The sequence below is a fragment of the Mus caroli genome, chromosome 1, assembly GCF_900094665.2.
Source record: "Mus caroli chromosome 1, CAROLI_EIJ_v1.1, whole genome shotgun sequence".
Classification (NCBI taxonomy): domain Eukaryota; kingdom Metazoa; phylum Chordata; class Mammalia; order Rodentia; family Muridae; genus Mus; species Mus caroli.
This window is the reverse complement of record NC_034570.1, coordinates 112498393-112517591: the sequence shown is the minus strand read 5'-3', so window position 1 is coordinate 112517591 and position 19199 is coordinate 112498393. Positions and strand designations below refer to the sequence as shown.

The following is a 19199-nucleotide window of genomic DNA, read 5'->3' as shown; positions in this document are numbered from 1 at the left end:
CCACATTAGGCCTTAGATGCTATCTGATGACGTTCTTCGCCTTTGGGTTGACAGATGCTAAGGGGTCTATTAGTCCATTCCAGACAGATTTTACCTAATGGTCAAGAGGATGTTAGACAAAACACAGAGATAGTTAATAACTGGCTATTAAGGGGCTAAAGAAAATCCAGGATAATTTGGCTCTGGACCTGCAACATTCCAACTCTTCACAATCATGCACACTTTAATTGTTCATCAGCCTGGTAGAATCTTACCCTAGTGTGGCTCGTATCTGGGAACTGCAGCTCCCATTTACAAGACCTAAGCAGTGCTGCTGGGAGCCAGCACTGAGAAGTCCAGACTCCCATTCATTAGGCTACTATCTTGCTCCCTTACTTTATGGTTTGCCTAGCTTGGTCAAAGCCCACAAAGGCTCATTTGATGGCTACTCAGGGCTGGGAAAAGCATAGAGTTCAAAAGTCCTGGCTTTGCCTCAGGTATAGGCAGCTGTACCAGCAGCAAGCATGGCTGCCCAGAGCCACAGGCTTCCTGACACGGATAGGGGACACAGCCACAAGGCCAAACTTGAACTGGTACCTGAAGCCACATCTTTGTGGCTGAGCCCCACTCAGACACCATCTATACAATTCTTTTTTCCCTTTCTTCCATGTCTCCCCAACCATGTGCTTCTTGGTATCACCCTGGATCATTCGTTTCCTTCATGGGCTAGCCTACCCTTGGAGGCCCATGGGCTAGCCTGCCCTTGGAGGCTGGGTGACTGTATTATCATCCACTGTTGTTTGACTAGCTGCTGTCTCTGCTCTTCTTTATCCTCCAGGTCCAAAAGGGGCCCCGGGTACTCCCGGAATCCCAGGGCTGCCTGGGCCAGCTGCTGAGAAGGGAGAGAAGGGGGCTGCGGGTCGTGATGGAACCCCAGGTACTGTCTTCGAACCCTCTGTTCTTTCCCTTTCTCCCCTAAGGTACACTCTGAATCCTTTCTTCCCTTTCTCATGAATGGAGAGATGTCTCCTTCTGAATTCCCTCTGACCCAAGACATGGCAGGAAAAGGAAATCACACTGAGACACAGGTAGAGTGGAGGAGCCAAACGTTATTTTTATCAAGCAAGAAAGGAGAGAGAGGGGGTCTGGACTGAAGGCTCAGCAGAATGGCCAGAGGACCCAGGATTGGCTCACAGCATCCATGGCGAGTGGCTCATAACCATCTGTAGTCAGATCCAGGAGACTCAGCAGCCCCCACACATGACATATACACCCTCTCACATACAAACACACATAAACAGTATGTTTCAAGGGAGAAAATGGAATACACCCCCAAGAGTAGAGCAGCTTCCCAGCTATGGCCCACTCCTATGTCTGGACTTATCTCCTCTCCATCACTTCTCCCTTTGTCTCCCAGGATGCTTCAGGGCATTCCTTCCCCTCCTCCTCCACCTCCGAGCTAGGTAGAGGCTTACCTTTGAGAACAGTTTTTATTGGTCTGTTAAGTTCTGTTTTCTGATGGCGCGTAAGAGTGCCTGGGAATGGATGTCAGGGCAGTGCTGAAAGAAGCCAGATAAATCCCTTGGAGCTGTGGCTACAGGCATTTGTGCCTGACACAGATGCTAGGAACTGAACTCAGGTCCCGGGCAAGAGCATCTTAACTGCTGAGCCATCTCCCAGCGCTGGGGGTGGATGTGTACCCACAATGCACTCTGTTATGGTTAGCTGCAGAAATACATTGAAAGATGTACTTACTTGCAGAGTTGAGAAGTTCATTAGGGGAAAGGGCAATGGTGCCTTGCATGTGAACTTTAAGGAAATATTTGGGGAAGGTGACCCAGGTCCTGCTGAGACCAGCTGAGTTGGCTTTGGTTTTCCCAGTCCTGACCTTCCTCTTAACTGTTAAACTTGTCTGTCTCATACCCAGCCAGCTGCAAGTTCTCTTACTATCTTCCCATGGATTCCTAACCTCACATTTTAACCCTAACATCTCCAGGTGTCCAAGGACCCCAGGGCCCACCAGGCAGCAAGGGAGAGGCAGGTGAGTAGATGTCACAGGAACACACCAGGGACAAGGACGTACACCAGAGTCTAAACCCTGTGGAATGGGCCTGCCCAAGGGGAGGCAGCTTGTATGAGACCTGGGGTGGGCTCATAGGTAAGGGGGGTTCCACAAATGGGAGTATTGCTCAGTGGTGCCTCAGCCTGGATAGGTGATAGGGTGTGGGCATCACAGTTGAGCCTTCGCTGCCAAGGACTGCAAACCTATGAACCCGCAGGGAAAAGCTCAGCTCCATGATCCAGCGGTGGCTGAACCTGCCTTTCTGATCGTGACTCCCTCACCATCATGGACCTCATTGCTTGATATATAAAATGAAGCTGAGACTTCTGCGGGATGCTCAGGATATACATTGCCCTCCTCTCTCTCTCTCTCTCTCTCTCTCTCTCTCTCTCTCTCTCTCTCTCTCTCCCTCCTCTCTCTTTTTTCCAAAGCCTAGGATAGTGACCATCAGTCTTCACAGAGCTCCCTTGGTACCCTATGGTTGAGTCTGCTGCAGTGGAATGATGCAGAATCCTAAGACCTTTTAACAGCCAGGAGCAGAGCCAGCTAGTCTCGATAAAAGGGGAATTAAAACAAACCAGCAGGCTTGCCCCTCCAGAAAGCTCCAGCAACCACAAGAGGTCTGGTGAGCTGAGAAAGCTACTTCTAGGAACTGGCTCCATTAGGAAGGCAGTTAATAAGATCCCCTGGAACCCATTGTTCTACATCAAGACAGGGCTTCTTCCAAAAGACTTTAACAAGGAAGATTATAGTGTGGTGAGGAGTATCTGTAGACACTTACACTCTCACCCACTGTATCACCACATGCTCTCTCTCTCTCATACACACATACACACTTATTTACAAGCTCATGTCTGCACACATCATTGTGTATTCACACTCATGCTATATACACGCACACAGAGCCCTACACTCACTCATGCACACATATGAACACTGGTGCCTTCACATGTATGCATTCTTATACTAACACCACACACAGAGCCACTCATGCACATGTATGGACACATGTATATGCACACATGAATACGAATACTCACACCATATACTCATGCACTCCTGTGCATGTATGAACACACATTTTTGGCACACATACATGCTCACAATACGCAATCATGGAAATACACACTCGTATATTCATGCACATGCGTGAGCACACATTTATGTCCACATGCAGCCTCGCTCTCAGGTGCTCACACACTCATCATGCACACACATAGGCTTCTGCCCATGCCCCAGTGCTCATACTTACACTCTGCATAGTCATACTCATGCGTGTGCACCTGCAGATACTCATATGGCCTATGCACAAACAGCCTCACACTCACACAGCAGGCAGGCCACTCAGAGGGGATCTAGTCTCCCTTCTTGCAACAGAGAGAGATGTGGGAGAGAGAGAGAGAGAGAGAGAGAGAGAGAGAGAGAGAGAGAGAGAGAGAGAGAGAGAGAGAGAGAGAGAGAGAGAGAAACTTGAAGTAGGTTCCCAAGATGCCAGAGACGGCAGCCAACCAGGCCACCTGGAAGGGCAGGCTCAGCCCATTCCCAGAGGCACAGTCTGAGGTTTCACTTCTTGTGGCTCCAACAGGCACCCGCAGAGGACAGGAGAAAGCTGGGCAATCTTACTAACCCCCCAACACTCTGCTCATGCTTCTGGAACCCACAAACCTAATGGGAGGGAGAAGTATCTGTGATGGAGACCATAAGCCCAGAGCAGCTGGCATCCCCAGGAAAGGCTGGAGCTCAGGCATACCAGCAAGCCTTTCTCCACAGCTTGCCTGGCAGCCTCTCTTCCCCTTCCCTTCCTCACCCACCCTCTGGGACTGCCCCACTTCTCCTCATCCTCACTATGCTGCCCAGGTCCTCTTCCCACTAAGAACAGCCTGCACTTCAGGATATAACGTGCATGTGTGTCCTTCCAGGTGGCCTGGTGTCCCAGGAGGGAGCCATTGTTTGCCAATTCCACTTATGTCCTGGGCACAGGAGCGCTAGTGAGGCACCTGCAGAGGGCCCAGCCTTCACCAGCCTCATTTTACAGATGAGAGCATTGTGGCAAGGAATACTGAGGTGTCTTTTCCAAGGTCATCTACCATGCTTGGAGAGGCAGTCATGGTTCAAACCCACTTGCTTTGTTCTCTAGCCTTCTTCCACGATTACACACTGGTCCAAGCCTTTGGGAGAAGTCTCTTCTGTCTGGGCCTGCCTGGGACTCTGCTGCACATGCTTGCTTGTGCATTTGTGTATAGGGCTGCGGGATCTTATGATTGGGTACCATGGTGGTGGGGGCGGGCAGAATGTCAGCTAACTAAAGAAACCAACCAGTGACTGAGTCCTTCTCATCTCACAGGCCTCCAGGGATTCACAGGTGCACCAGGGAAGCAAGGAGCAACTGGTAACTTGGGTTTCCTCTCCTGGGACAACCAATGCACTACCAATGCCCATGGGGCAGCTGTCCCCATGAGCTCTCTCTATAGCCCCGCCCTGGCCCTGAGGGTGAATGCCTTCCTACTCTCCTTTGCCCCCACAAGTTTTCAAAGAGCTCACCAAGACCACCAAAGAGATGAGCTAATGGACGTGTGCCCTAGGCTTTCCCTGGAGACCCCTTCCCTTCCACTCTGAGGAACCCGTCCTCACTAGGACAGTGGCACTCACCTCTGTTCTCATCACAGGTGCTCCAGGACCTCGAGGAGAGAAGGGCATCAAAGGTGACATAGGTCTCACTGGCCCCAAGGGGGAACATGGCACCAAGGGAGACAAAGGGGACCTAGGCCTTCCAGGTAAGGGTTGTGTTGGGTGTTGGCATTCATGGTGAAGCCCAAGGGAGCAGAAAGTCTGTTCGTTCTAGCTGAAAACAGGGCTTGGGTCAAAAATTGCATGTCCAGCTGTTTAAGAGAAGCCTCAACTGTACTCCAGTTCTTTTGAAATGAATTAATTGATCTCAGTTGATACATAATCATTCATGTTTGTGCGTTACAGGGTGCTATGCATATACACATTATACAAAGATTTTTTTTTTTTTACGAGAGCTTTCCAGACGGGTTTCATGAACTGTTTGATCTCTGATGAGGACACCAGAGTGAGCTCCTGCTCCCTGCTGGGGTCTTTGTGCCATGGAATTCAAACCTCTGTTAGCACTTGGTGTCCTGGCAGGAAGTAGCCACCCTTTTTAGATGTGTGTGTGGTATATGGTGTGTAGGCATGCACACACAATTGCACATGCATTGCTGGTTTAATTTTATTTAAAGTGGGCTTTTTCATACAATGTATTCTCATTATGGTTTGTTTCTTGTGGTAGGGTCTTTCACTGAACCTGGAGCTCACTTACTGGATGACCAGCAAGCCACAGAGATTCTCTTACCTTGTCCTTTTGTGCTCTAGGATTGCAAGCATGTGTCACCTTGCCTGTTTTTTTTGTTTGTTTGTTTGGTTTGGTTTTTGGTTTTTTTGGGGGGGAGTTGTTTTGTTTTGTTTTTTGTTTTTTTTTAATAAGAGTGCTAGAATCCAAACGGGGTACCTCAGGCTTATTTAGCAGGTACTTTACCCACTGAGACACCTCCCTGGTCCCAGGAAGCATTCATTCTTTAGATCTTGAATTGGCTAGCTTCTCTCCCAAGCCTTGAATTAGAACTAGCTTAACTCACTCAGACCCATGAAGGCTGGTTCTTGCTCTTTCTGTCCTCTTCAGAGTCATTCACTAATTAATCATGTCCCCATTCTAAAGGGACCTGGAAGGAACCTGGCATGGTACCTTAGTCCCCTCCCAGGCCCTTGTCAAAAAAATAACAGAATAGAAAGTTGGAGATTTGGCTCACTTGGTGATGTACTTGAGTACAACACAAGGTTGATTCTAGAACCTATGTGAAAAGGCTAGGAGAGGTCACACTTGCTTGTAATCTCAGTGCCAGGGAGGCAGAGACAGGAAGATACCTGAGAAAGGCTGGACAGCCTGTCTGCTGAGTTTCAAAGCAAGTTCCCCACCTCAAAAACAAAACAGGGTGGCAACTGAGGAACAACACCTGAGGTCCCCTGACTTGCAAATTCATCCATGAATGCCCACACACAAATGGTCACCCACACACTTGAGCATAAACAGGTATGCACATACAAAAAAAAAAAGTACACTCCAATATTAGAGAGCAGAGACATAAATTCCTTTTAGTAAAATTTCTGCTAGCTTTCTAGTAGAAAGCAGAAAGTGTTGCTTTGGGGTGACAGTCCTCTCTAAAACCTTCACCCCTATGTTGGTCCCACTGGGAACAGAGCCGAGTGTCCACACCCAGTTGACAGTGTGACCTTAGTGTCTCTTGGAGTAGCTAATACCAAGCAAGCCCGCTGTGCAGCCCCCTCCCCAGCTGGCCTGCCCTTCAGGAAAGAGGCTGCCCTCAATTGATATGCACCAGGTACTAAAGGAAAGGAGGAGGAAGAGACAGAGGACTCAGGAGAGGACTGGCTGGATGAGTTTGGAATGCTGATGACAAGTGGAAAATTTGAAATCTTGGGTGCCAGGGAAGCCCGTGTCTGCACCACCGGCAGGCACAGAAATTACTGCATTGTTCTTCTCTCTCCCAATGACCTTTGCTGTTCTTGGCATCCGGGAGATGCTTTCTAGAACATTCAGATTTCAGTCTGAGAGGCTACAAAAGATAATCCCCATAATGTAGACAGTAAAATGAGCCCCCAAAGTACTGGATGACCCCAGGCTATGACTCTTCTCCTCTTGGTAAGAGTTCTGACTGGAGTCCTGGGAACCCAACCATTACTGGTGTTTGGTTATCTGGCCAATCTGTCATAAGTATGTGTCCTGTCTCGGGGAAGGGGATCCTTCCTGGAGGGCTGTGACTAGATCTTCCCCGGTGGGCACAGGGCATTCTATTTTGGGATTTGGGTGAGACAGGAAATGCCTAAGTGGGGCTGTCTTATCCTCCCCACATGTCCAACCTTGATTTCTTTTTTGTTTGTTTGTTACAGGAAACAAAGGGGATATGGGCATGAAGGGAGACACAGGGCCTGTGGGGTCCCCTGGAGCTCAGGGAGGTAAAGGTGATGCTGGAAAACCAGGCCTACCAGGTAAGATGTTGCACTGCTGAGCCACAGACCTGAAGGCATTGCCCTTTTTTTCTGGTAGCAGAGCCAGTAAGAGTTGACAACATTCTTATGAGTCGCATCCATTGTAGGTTTGGCTGGATCTCCTGGAGTCAAAGGTGACCAAGGTAGGAGCTGTGGGCATCTGGGCAGATTGGTTGTGGTCCCCAGAAAGAATCAAGTGGGGAAAGTTGCCAATTATATCACTCCCTCCTTCCCTTCCTCCCTCTCTCCATCCCTCTCTTCTTCCTTCCTTCCTTTCTTCCTTTCTTCCTTCCTTCCTTCCTTCCTTCCTTCCTTCCTTCCTTCCTTCCTTCCTTCCTTCCTTCCTTCCTTNTTCCTTCCTTCCTTCCTTCCTTCCTTCCTTCCTTCCTTCCTTCCTTCCTTCCTTCCTCCCTTCCTTCCTTCCTTCTTTCCTTCCACTTCTTTTTTTTCTCATGTAGCTCAGGGTAGTCTTAACCTCACTATTTAGCTAAAGATGACTTTGAACATCTGATTTTTCTGCCTCCAGCTCCCAAATGCTAGAATCTCAGTACTGAACCACCATGCCAGGTTTCAACTCATCATGGCGTTAACCCAGAGCACTCTAAGGGATGAGGAAGCTGACTGTTTCTTTAAACAAATGGTCAATTGGTAGAAGAGGCAGACTCTAGTGAAAACCATCTTTACATGTCTACCTCCTGGGCTGCTGAGATGCAGAACTGGGTGGTCCCAGCCTGAAATTCTCAATCTGTCCACCATCTTGAATTCCACAGCTGTGATGGAGGAGAGAGAGCTTGTGGCATTGTTTTTCTCTTCCTATAGGCAGTAATTGAATCCTAAAGATGATGGAGGGCTGGTGTTAGGAGGTGTATTTCATGGAGGATGGGGAGCCTTCCTTGTACCACTGACCCCTAACCCTGCCATCACCTTTCAGGAAAACCTGGAGTGCAGGGTGTTCCAGGCCCTCCAGGTGCACCAGGACTTTCAGGTGCCAAGGGTGAGCCAGGACGCACTGGTCTTCCTGGGCCAACAGGTGAGGTCCTTTATCCCTGCCCTGGGAATGGTATCCCTGCATCTGTTCATTCCAATCCTTATGCCCATGTGGTGTCTGTCTTCTAGGACCCCCAGGGATTGCTGGGAATCCAGGGATTGCAGGTGTGAAAGGAAGCAAGGGTGACACAGGTGAGTGAGTCTTCAGGGGGTGGGAGGTGGGGTTGCTGAGTTCTATGGGTAGACAGGAAGGAGGATTGCCTCTCAGCATCCCACAAGAGGCAGAGATTCTCCTGTCTTCTAGCCCTGGAGGCTCCTGATAAAGGAAAGTAGTTTCTTCCATTATAACCCCTTGAGCACAAGCTTCCTGGGTTGTTCTTTTCTGTCCATAGTTCCCAGAGAGCCTTGAATGCTATGACCAAACCTGGAGCATCACAGAGGGAAACTGAATCCTCAGCCAGGCTGGGCTCACTTATGGTGACCTCAGCACCTAGGATTAGAACAGAGGGTGAAAACTCTTCCTTTGCATTCTCTTAGGAGAACACTGGTCCAACCCAGGGACCTCATGGAAACTAGTTTACAAGCCTAGCAGTAGCTCTCTGTACACAGTGGATTAGGGGGTGTGGTGTCCAAAAGTCAGATGCTCTTTTCCAGATTCTGTCACATAGACTAACATAGAGTCATTCTATCCTATCATATAGGCTAACAGAGTTACTCCATTCTGTTCTATAAACTAACAGACTCATTCTATCCTGTCCTGTAGACAAGCAGAGTCATTCTATCTTGTTGTCTGAGTTATAAACAATTTGCCAGATTTGTCTGTGTCACATGGCCTCTCATCAGTGTGGGTCACTTGATAAGACCCTGAGCTAATCTGTCTGATATATGAATCCAAGCTTCTGCATTGTGTTCACCTGGTCTAGAAGGTTCAGGCCACTGCATTGGGCACTGTAGAGATGGGCAGATTGCCATAGTTCATGGGCAGATGACATAGACAGGCTACAAGCATGTTCCAAGTGTGGACACTCTAAATGGCATTTGGAAAGCCCTATGCAGTTGGGATTGCCAGTTGAGAGTGCTGTAAGGATGAAGGGCAGAGCCATAAGATTAGGCTCCTGCCTTCAAGAATGTCAAAAGATCCTCTGCCTTGACCCGTTCCTCTGCCAGAGAATAAGGTTGAGCAAGGTCAAAGAACTTGAGTGCCCTAGCCTTTGGCAGGGCTATGAATACACATAAAGGCTGGCCCATCCCAGTTTCAACTGGTGAAGAGGTTGGCTGACTCATTCACTCACTCACTCACTCACTCACTCACTCACTCACTCACTCACTCACTCATTCACTCATTCATGCATTAGTACCTCCCAGCAGGCCTTGAACTCTGAGTACATGATGATCTTTGTTTCTTTCCTGGAGGCAATTAGGAGCCATAGTTAGGTATTGGCTGCATTTTCTCCATTCTTTGATTCCCTCAAGGTTCACAATCCCTTACAACCCCTCACCAGGGCTGGAGAGATAGCTCATTGGATTAAATGCTTGTCTAGCAAGCATGAGGACCTAAAAACCAATCCCCAGAACTCATGTCAAAATAAACCAGTGGACTTGCTTTTAATCCCAATTTGATGGAGGTGGAGATGGGTAGATCCCTGGGGCTCACTGGTCAGACAGCCTAGCCTACTCAGCAAGTTTCAGAAGCATGGGAGATGCTATCTCAGTACACAAGGTGGGAAGCATCAGAAAAAAAGAGTTGAGGATGTCCTCTAGCTGCCTTGTACATATGCATATGTACACATGTGTACACACACACACAAGATCCCACACCAACTCCAGCTGCCATGTACATATGCATATGTTTACATGTACACATACACACACACAAGACCCCACACCAACTCTAACATTCATGCACCTGCACACACACACACACACACACACACACACACACACGACCCCATGCCAATTTTATTACAGACATCATAAGCAGTGTCTCATATTGTTATAGCTGGTGAGCATCTTTATGTGGTGTCAGTGTGTGTATATCCTACTAATCATCCAGATGGTAAATACCATCAGTCTAATACTGTATATGGTGGATTATATATTCTATTTATGATGCATCATAATCACCATTTAGGTTGGTGGCTCATCCAAGGCCAAAACTTGCCTTGGTGCAACATCTGCTGGCTTATGTGGACTTCCCATGGAAGGGACTTCCCAGAATTCTGTGGGTTAATGAGTGGCCACACAGATTAGATTTGGTGATTACCAGAATGGAATATCCAGAGGGGTTGGTGGCAGATGGGATCTGAATATCATCCTCATGTTTGAAGACAGCTCCCTTGCTATGCTCACTGTCAGGAGGCTGGTAATCCCCAAGTCAGAGCTTCTATGGCACTTATCCAGTTTTGATAAAGCAATCCAGGTTTCCAACCCATGGGTTTCCCATTTTGTAAATAAAACCATGAATCTCTCAATAGAACAACTAGCTGGATCAGATGAAGACAGAGAAATGACATTTCACTGGCTTGGCCTGGGTTTCATTATTATGGGTTAATTATAAGCAAGGAGAGGTCTGTTTGCTGTTAAATAGGCCTCTGGGCTATGCCCTATGCTCTGAACTTTACCACCACACTCTTGATCTATCAACCCCTACTTGAGTTTTATCTTCCATGCCTGGAAGTCAGGAAACAGAGATGGGGCTGGGAAATGTCTCCATCTGTAAAGTGCATGAGGACCTGAGTTCACATCCTCATCATCCACGTAAAAGCATAGAGACCACCTGTAGTTCCAGCCCTCAGGAAACAGAGAAAGGGGGTCGATCACCAGGGTATGCTGGCTAGCTACACTGGTGAGCTCTGGTGAGCTCTGGGTTTGGTCAGAGACTCTGCCTTGATAAAGAGGAGGTCATTAAGGAAAACATTTGACATCAACTTTGGGCTTCATGTGAGCACTCACACATACATATGTGCCCATATGCAAATGCACATTGCAACATATTGCAAAGGCTCAGAGATGCTAAATTATTTGACAACTGCTGCTAATGCACAGTGAGTCTGAGAGTTCATCCCACTGTCTGAAACCAAAGATATGCTTTTCCTGAATTTGTTATATGTTGTTATTACAACACAGGCTGTAATCCAAGAGAAATCAAAGCTGCCCTTACTTAGGGCTGCCTTAGTGGGGCCCTAGACCACTAATTGCTAGAAACGTGTATTCATAGGGTCCCCACCCCAATCCCACTTAATCAGAATCTCTAAGTGGACCTGGTTTCTGTATAAGCATGTGTGTGTGTGTGTGTGTGTGTGTGTGTGTGTGTGTGTGTGTGTGCAGATGCCACCAGAGGAGCTTGTCAGATAACTCCCCTATCAGTTCCTGCCTTATTTTTTGAGACAGAGTCAGTCATTGAGCAAGAAGTTTGCTACAAGGTTACAGTCACGCACAGCCACACATAGCCACACATAGCCATGCACAGCCATGCACAGCCATGCACAGCCACGCACAGCCATGCACAGCCATGCACAGCCATGCACAGCCATGCACAGCCATGCACAGCCATGCACAGCCAGTATGATTTTTACATGGGTGTTGTGGATTCCTAGTCATGTCCTGATGCTTTCACAGAAATTGTTCTGATCCAGTGAACCACCTCCTAGCCCCACACAAGCCACAGGCAGGACATTCTGAGACATGTTGAAGTTAGACAATGACGTCATTCATGGGCACCTAGAGAGCCCCTGAGAGGTTGTTCAGACCAAGCTAAGCAAGACTTCAGGAAGAAGCAAGCAGGGCAAACATAGCTTAGGAGCAGAAATCTGGAAACAGCCAGGCTGTGCTTTTAGTTTACTCCTTTAGGACCATGGATAGATCCCCTTGTGTCCCTGAGAGTCATCAGTACACTTCCTCTCTGTGGCAGGGAACCAGCAGGAATCCTCAGGGCTGTGGATAATGCAAGAAGGCAGGACTAGGCTGCACAGACAGCTCTGTTGGTAAAGTACTTGAGGGTCTGAGTTCAATCGCCAAAGCATGTGTGAAAACAAGCTGGGCTTGGTGGCATCCATTTGTGATCTCAACACCGGGAAGGTGGAGACTGAAGATACCTGGGGCTCAGTGGCCAGCCTGAGTTAGTAAGGAGCTGAATCCCTGCACTCTGGTCAGTCAGGGATTGCAGCTGACCAGCACTTCTCTCATTCCTTACTGCAAGAAGGATCTTCAAGAGGCCACCAAGGCCCCTCTGCTCCCCTTGCTGGCACTGTGTGAGGTCTGGAAACTCTGAGAAGAGAGTGGTGGGAAGGTCAGGAAGGAAATCTGCTCAGGCCATGGCAAGGTGACAGCTCAACATGGTTTCTGGTGATCTCATAGGGTGGGTCTGTGGTAAGACTGACCCATGTCACCAATGTGACTGCTTTATCATCTACTATTTCTCAGTAGCCCACAATAAGCTTGCACTCCCTCATGCTCAAAGAACTGTCTGAGGAAGTCCCACTGATCTGAAACCAGGATGAGCCCTTAAAATGCTAAAGGAACAGATCATGACCCATCATGGGGATGCCGGAAGGGTGCTGGCGATAGTGGGTCTTCTATGAAAAGTTAGTATTCATAAAGGAATGAATGAAAGAAGGAATGAGAGCAGGGAAGGAGGAGTCTGTGAGATGGTTCATGGGTGACTTAGTTTGCAGCCAGGCCAGACATCCTGAGTTTTATACTCAGGCTCCACAAGATGAAAAGAGAGAACTGACTCTTGAAAGTTGTCCTTTGTCCTACCCCCCACCCCACCCCCACCCCCAGCCCCAGAGACAGAGGAGCAGGAGCAAGGACCTCCTCTATTAACCTCATAGGGAATAAGCACCAAGAGTTGCTTTCTTATTTTTCCGTTTCTGAACATAAGACCCCTGTGCCATGTGGCCCTTTACACATCCTGGAGATATGGCAAAGAATCCAACAAATAGCTAGTTAATAGGTGCTGGCCTTATCATAAGGGCTGAGTTTGATCCACTGGAATCCACACTGAAACCTTAGCCAGGCATGGTCTTGTGCTCCTGCAATCCTAGAGCTGGAGAGGTAGAAACAGAGGATCCCTGGGGGGTTCATTGTCCAGCCAGCCTAAGCTGCTTTGAGAGTTCTAGGCCCCAGTGAAAGACCCTGTCTCCAAGGACAAGATGGACAGAGCCAGCAGAAGGACACTGAAGGTTGTCCCCTGTCCTCTACACTACCACACAAACACAAAAATTATTATTAGCCCATCTACTACAAGTGATCTGGGTGGAAACTGCATAGTCTTTGGATCCAAAATGTTCATTTATAAAATACTTCTGACCTATCTTCTGAAATTCTCATGAAATAATGAGGACATGGGCTGGATTCAAGGTCAAATCAGGTCACTGGTATCCAGACGGGGAAGGCTGGCCAGGGCATCCGGAATCTGCGTACCTCAGACCTTCACCTAGCACGTTGTCACCATTTCATCAAAACACGCCCATATCTTCATCTGTCTGCAGCCTGTCTCCCCTTCCACCCCATCATGAGGCTTGAAGCAATCACAGAGAACCAGTGTACCCTTCCATCTGCATTAATCAGACAAAGGTAGAGGCTGTCTAAGATTAAAAGTGTCTAATATCTAAGTTTTATTATCCTCTCCCCCTTTCCTGTGTTTCCATCTTAGGAATTCAAGGACAGAAAGGCACAAAAGGAGAATCAGGAGTCCCAGGTAAAGGGCTGGCTTCATTTTAATTTCTCCGGATGATGACTGGGAGGCCTGTGTGTGTGGAAATAAGCCTCATTAGCTTTGATCACTGTGACCTTACCCTCAGAGTTGAGGCAGAGACTGAGGTTTATCGTCCAAGCCTTTATTCCTTCCCTAGAAGACCTGGGTTAAATGGCAGGGCCACAGTATCCCAAAATGGAGAGACAGTGGGTCAGAACCCGAGGAGGGTGGGCAGTGCATGCAGTGGTGTCCGGCCATGCTACCACCAAAGGTACTGGGTGGACCCTGTGTCCCCTTAGGGATCAAGGCTTATCCATCTGCCTTGCTCTGTCTTACCCTTCCTAGCTTCCCAAGTCCCTCCTTTTCCCTATTTCTCATTAGTGTTTCCCCTTCCTCTTCCTCTTCCTCTTCCTATTCTTATTTTTATTCTTCTCCCTCTTCTTTCTTCTCCTCCTTCACGATCACCATTCCCATCACATCCAAAGCAGTCTACTTTATAAAGAAACAAGTAAGTAAGTGTAAGATCAAGGACATGGTGCTGGCTTACTCTCAGCCTTGTGGTAGGTGTTGTCATAATGGAGGCATAGCCCCAAATACCACTAACTCCAATGAGCAAAGATAGTCCTGTTTGTTTGGTTTGGTTTTAGTTGGTTGGTTTTTGGTTTGTTGGTTGGTTTGGTTGCTATGTAGAGCAGATTGACCTCAAACTCATATAGAGATCTTCCTGCTTCTGTCCCTGCCCCCAAGTGCTGTAACTGAATCTTTAAGCAGACTGAAGTTTATTCATCCAGCCAGCAAGCTGAGTCTATCCATCTGAACCATCTATCAGTAAGAGCTTAGGACAGGAAGCCAGAGAAGCAGGATCCCAGGCTCTCTTCTGCAGATAGCACCCCCACATGGCCTGGAGGACTACCCACCATGACCATGTCCTCTTAACACCCCTTGCCTAAGGCTTAGTCACCCAACACAAGAACTTTAGTGGGGTGTGCTCAAACCATACCTATGCCAAAGCAAGTGCTAAAACAGAGTGCAGGCAGACTTCTGGAGTGTTTTTCTTCAATGGGAGCTACATATTCTATTACAGTCTTAATCAACTAATAAGACATGGGGGTCTAGAAACATCCTAAGAAGTTATCACAGAAAGACTAAAACTTCTATGTAATCATCTCATCTTCTAAGAACTCTACCAGCCATCTCCTCCTGTGCGTTCTCAATGGCATTAAGGTGGGAGACCAGATAACCAGAACAGTCCCCAGCTGGACCAAAGCTTTGGCCACATGCTCACACAGCCCATCACTGGGGGATCTGAGAGTCCAGGATCACACATCCACTAATCAGAAAGGCCCTTGTGTCCTCCCAAGGAACAGAGTTGGGCATCTATGTGGCTAACTCTCTTCTCTCAGGTCCTGTAGGCAGAAAAGGAGACATTGGAAGCCCTGGGCTGGCAGGTCACAAAGGAGAACCTGGACGAGTCGGTCAGAAGGGAGACCCTGGGATGAAAGGTAGGTGCTGCTTTTGACATGGACCTAAAGGTTATGAGTCTTGAAAACCCAGGCTGCTGGAGGTATCTTTATGGAGTTGCCAAGTTACATGCGAAGAATTATATTGGAAAAGCATAATCAAGTTTCCCCAGGATGCATATAGTCTTCCCTTTTCTGCTCCAACCACCTCAGGCAGCACCACAACCAAATAGGTCTTTCCCTAAGCCTTGTTGCTTACTGAGTCTCTCTCACTAGCCTAACTCCCATCGTTTCAATACATCTGAGGCCTGCTTTCTCTTACCCAGCTCCAGTGTGCATAGATAGCTATCCTCAGAGATCCCAGGTCAAAGACAGAGCTGGAGGAGAGAAACCTACACCTCATTCCTCTATGTGTTCTGCGGTGGGAAAAAAGGGGCTGAGAAAGAACTTGGCTCACAGTGCGTGGGTTTTCTCTTCATGACAGGGTCTTCTGGCCAGCAAGGACAAAAGGGAGAAAAGGGTCAAAAAGGTAATTGATGCTTTCATTGTCTTTTACTAATCTTTTAGAGTCAATCCAGTGTTGCCAAATCGAGTGCTAGAGGGTGGGGCTTATTTCTCTAGAACATTCTTCACATCTTGCCGGATCCAGTGTGTGGCCAGAGGTCCAGGCAGCATCTCACCCTCCCTTTCCACTCTATCTTTTCCCTCTCTCCCCCTCCTTGTTCATATCACCTTCCTTCCTGCTTCCTCCCCTTCCATCTCTCCCTCTTCCCCATCCTATCTCTCCCTCCTCCCTGTTCCATCTCTCCCTTCTCCCCACATTTACCTCCATCATTCCTCATTCCTTCTTTTTCTTATCATTTCTCCATCTTTCTCACTACCTCATCTCCCCCTCTACTCCCTCCTTTTGTTCCCTTTACCATTTTTTCCTCCCCCCCCCCCACACACACACAGCAAGACATGCCTTGTTACTCCTAAGGCAGAGTGCAGGAGAGTGAGTATACAAGTGTTGGTGCTGAAGGGAAGATTCTCAAAAGCTCTGGCAACATGATCCTGCTTATCCTCCTAAATGTAGAATTTCTAAGAGCAGCAGAAAAACTCAGCCAGCACTTGCCTCACCTTAACACACATATATTCTTGTCCAGGCGAATCCTTCCAAAGCGTCCGGATCATGGGTGGCACCAACAGAGGCCGAGCTGAAGTTTACTATAACAGTGCATGGGGAACAATTTGTGATGATGATTGGGATAATAATGATGCGACTGTCTTCTGTCGCATGCTCGGTTACTCCAGAGGGAGAGCACTTAGCAGCTATGGAGGTGGTAAGTGACTCCACAGCTGGGGACTTTTTTCCTACACATGCCCAAGCGGTACAGTGACAGTCTTTGGTGAAGTGATGGACTATGGCTGTGGCTAAAGAATATCATTTGTTCAAGGAACTGGAAAGTCCTGCACCTTGGTATGGGTAGAGTACAGCTACAGCACTCTGGGCTCTGGACTAACCTCTTTCCAGTTTAGCCACCTGTCTGAAGGACATTGTCACATTTCCAGGAGTGACAGCAAAGGCTATAAAAAGGCTCTGGGTCACTGCTATGGGTCACTGTCTATCTGGTCTTCGAGTCAGGATGTCATGTGGCCAGCATTATTTATGGAGTGGGGACAAGTGTGGCTATTGAGAACAGAGGGAGGAGACAGAACCATGGCAAAGGCAGATGTTTGTTTCCACATCTGGAAACCCAAATTAGTAGCTGCAAGAAGTCTTAGCCATGAAGGTATAGCCCCACCTCTGTGTATGTGTGTACATGCATGTGTACATGCACATACCTATCCATGCCTGTTCGTGTGGGTGAGCATGCATGTGTGTGCACAGGTTTACAGAGGACAGAGGACAGCCTCATGCTTCTCAATCCTTGCTTTCATGAGACAGGATCTCTCACTGGCCTGGAACTGCTGGCTTGATTGTGCTACCTGGTCAGTGAGCACCAGGGAGCTACCCGTCTCCAGTGTAAGCACAGAGATTACAGGCACACACTGCCATGCCCTCTTTTTGTTTTTTTGACATGGATTCTGGAATCAAACTCAAGGCTTCTTGCTTGAGTGGGAAGCACTTTGCCCACTGAGCCATCTTCCCAGCCCCTGTGAGGATCTTTTAAAGAGTGCACGGGAAGTTAGGCATGGTGGCAGGTACCTGTCACTCCAGCTCTTGGGTGGCTAAAACAACAATGGAGCATTAAGGCCATTCTAGACTACATAGTTGAGCTCTGTCTCGAGAAAAATAAAAGCAAAGAATGAGAAGAAAGAAAAATAAAGGCAAGATTTACTATGTTCAATTTTGGGGAAGCTGCCACAGAGCACTAGAAATCAGTTTATACACCCACTACGCCTGCCCTGGCAAAGATGCTGGCTAGACAAGGCATAAGGCCATCTCTCCTTGCTCCTTTCCCTGGGTGTCCTCTGCTTTACCCCACCCCAAAGCACCTACCTGCAGGTCTTGCAGAGGCCATTCTCTGCCTATTCCCTTGAGACAAGGTCTCTCACTGAACCCAGAGCTAGGCTTTTACGTGGGTCCTGGAGATCTGAACTCAGGTTCTCTTGATTTTACAACAAGCATTCTTACCCACTGAGTCATTTCCCTGGTTTTGTACTTGCCTCTCCATAGAACTAGCTGGGCCGTAAAACTCTTTGAATAGTCAGTCACATTAGAGCACACCTGACTGCCATCCAGTGCTCTGTCTTCAATCTTATCAGAAGGAAGGGGGCTGACAGAGGCTGTTAGGTCCTGCAGAAATATAGATACAGCAGGAGGAAGCTGGGCTATGAAGGAACTGGTAGAAGGCTGTGTGTGCACGCATACTGTGTGGATTAAGTGGTAAATATTTGCATGAGGCTTTCACTGTGTGGTTGAGGTCAGAGAGGAACCAGAGATATTATACAAGATGTTATAAGAGCTCACCTAACCTCCCACACCAGTTGGGAGATCCTGGGCACTGGCCTGCCACCCTGAACTTCTACCTTAACACCCTTCCCTTCTCTCTCCCGCTTCTCTATCTCAGGCACTGGGAACATCTGGCTGGACAATGTGAATTGTCAGGGCACAGAGAACAGTTTGTGGGACTGCAGTAAGAATTCCTGGGGCGCTCACAATTGCGTACATAATGAAGATGCGGGTGTGGAATGTGCCTGACTTGGGAGCCCGAGAGGTCATCAGTGTGTCCCCAGGCGTCTTTGGAAATCTGTGGGCTTGCTAACTCTGTTGAGGGGAAGTTAATAAAGCTCAAGTGGGGATCTGATGTGGTTGAATGTCCCTGAGCTAGCGCCCCTGTGCTCTCCAGCCATGGCTAGGCAGCATGCACGAGCTAGGCTTATAAATATGCCCTTGACCTCATAAGCTGGGGGTCGGGGGAGATCAGTCTGAAGTGTGTCAAAGTTACTGTGGCCTTCAGTCACTCATCACCTTTCAGGGTTCCTCCCTCATTCCCTCTGTCTATCACCAGTGCATTGCCCTATCTCTGGCTATCTGCTGCCTAGAGGTGAGCTTGCAGATGGTGCCAGGTCACAGGATACATGTGAACTGTCCCTTTCTATCTGAGGGTACTCTGAGCTCCATAGCTGTGAGGACCTTTGTCCAGCCCCTATCCCACCCCAGCCCACCCCACCCTGATGGATGCCAGAGTAGGAACTCAGGAAAAACTTACTGAGGACAAAGAAGATGGCTCCGTGAATAAAAGCCTTTACTGCACTAGTGTGAGGGTCTGAGTGTGAAACCAGACCTGGAGAGATGGCTCAATGATCAAAGCACTTACTGCTCATACAGAAGTTCTGTGCCCAGCACCCATGTCAGGCAGCTCACAACAGCCTGCAACGCCAGTGCCAGTGGCTTTGATATCCCTCGGGCCTCCACAGACATCATCAGAAGTGGGGCAAGTGGCTCAGCAGTTAAGAGCATACA

The 19199-nt window shown here is 48.2% G+C and overlaps 1 protein-coding gene across 1 annotated transcript in view; it reads left to right on the top strand.

Annotated features, from left to right (window-relative positions):
* The window catches only part of Marco (macrophage receptor with collagenous structure), a 30367-nt gene extending 11827 nt beyond the window's left edge, over positions 1–18540 (top strand). The window contains exons 5-17 of the mRNA XM_029481907.1: positions 818–916; positions 1976–2020; positions 4386–4430; positions 4708–4815; positions 7007–7105; positions 7213–7248; positions 8037–8135; positions 8222–8284; positions 13749–13793; positions 15194–15292; positions 15735–15779; positions 16396–16572; positions 18304–18540. Coding sequence (XP_029337767.1) covers positions 818–916; positions 1976–2020; positions 4386–4430; positions 4708–4815; positions 7007–7105; positions 7213–7248; positions 8037–8135; positions 8222–8284; positions 13749–13793; positions 15194–15292; positions 15735–15779; positions 16396–16572; positions 18304–18434 — 1091 coding nt within the window. The 3' untranslated portion in view covers positions 18435–18540. The remainder of the gene's footprint in view (positions 1–817; positions 917–1975; positions 2021–4385; positions 4431–4707; positions 4816–7006; positions 7106–7212; positions 7249–8036; positions 8136–8221; positions 8285–13748; positions 13794–15193; positions 15293–15734; positions 15780–16395; positions 16573–18303) is intronic.
* Positions 18541–19199: the final 659 nt, after the last annotated feature.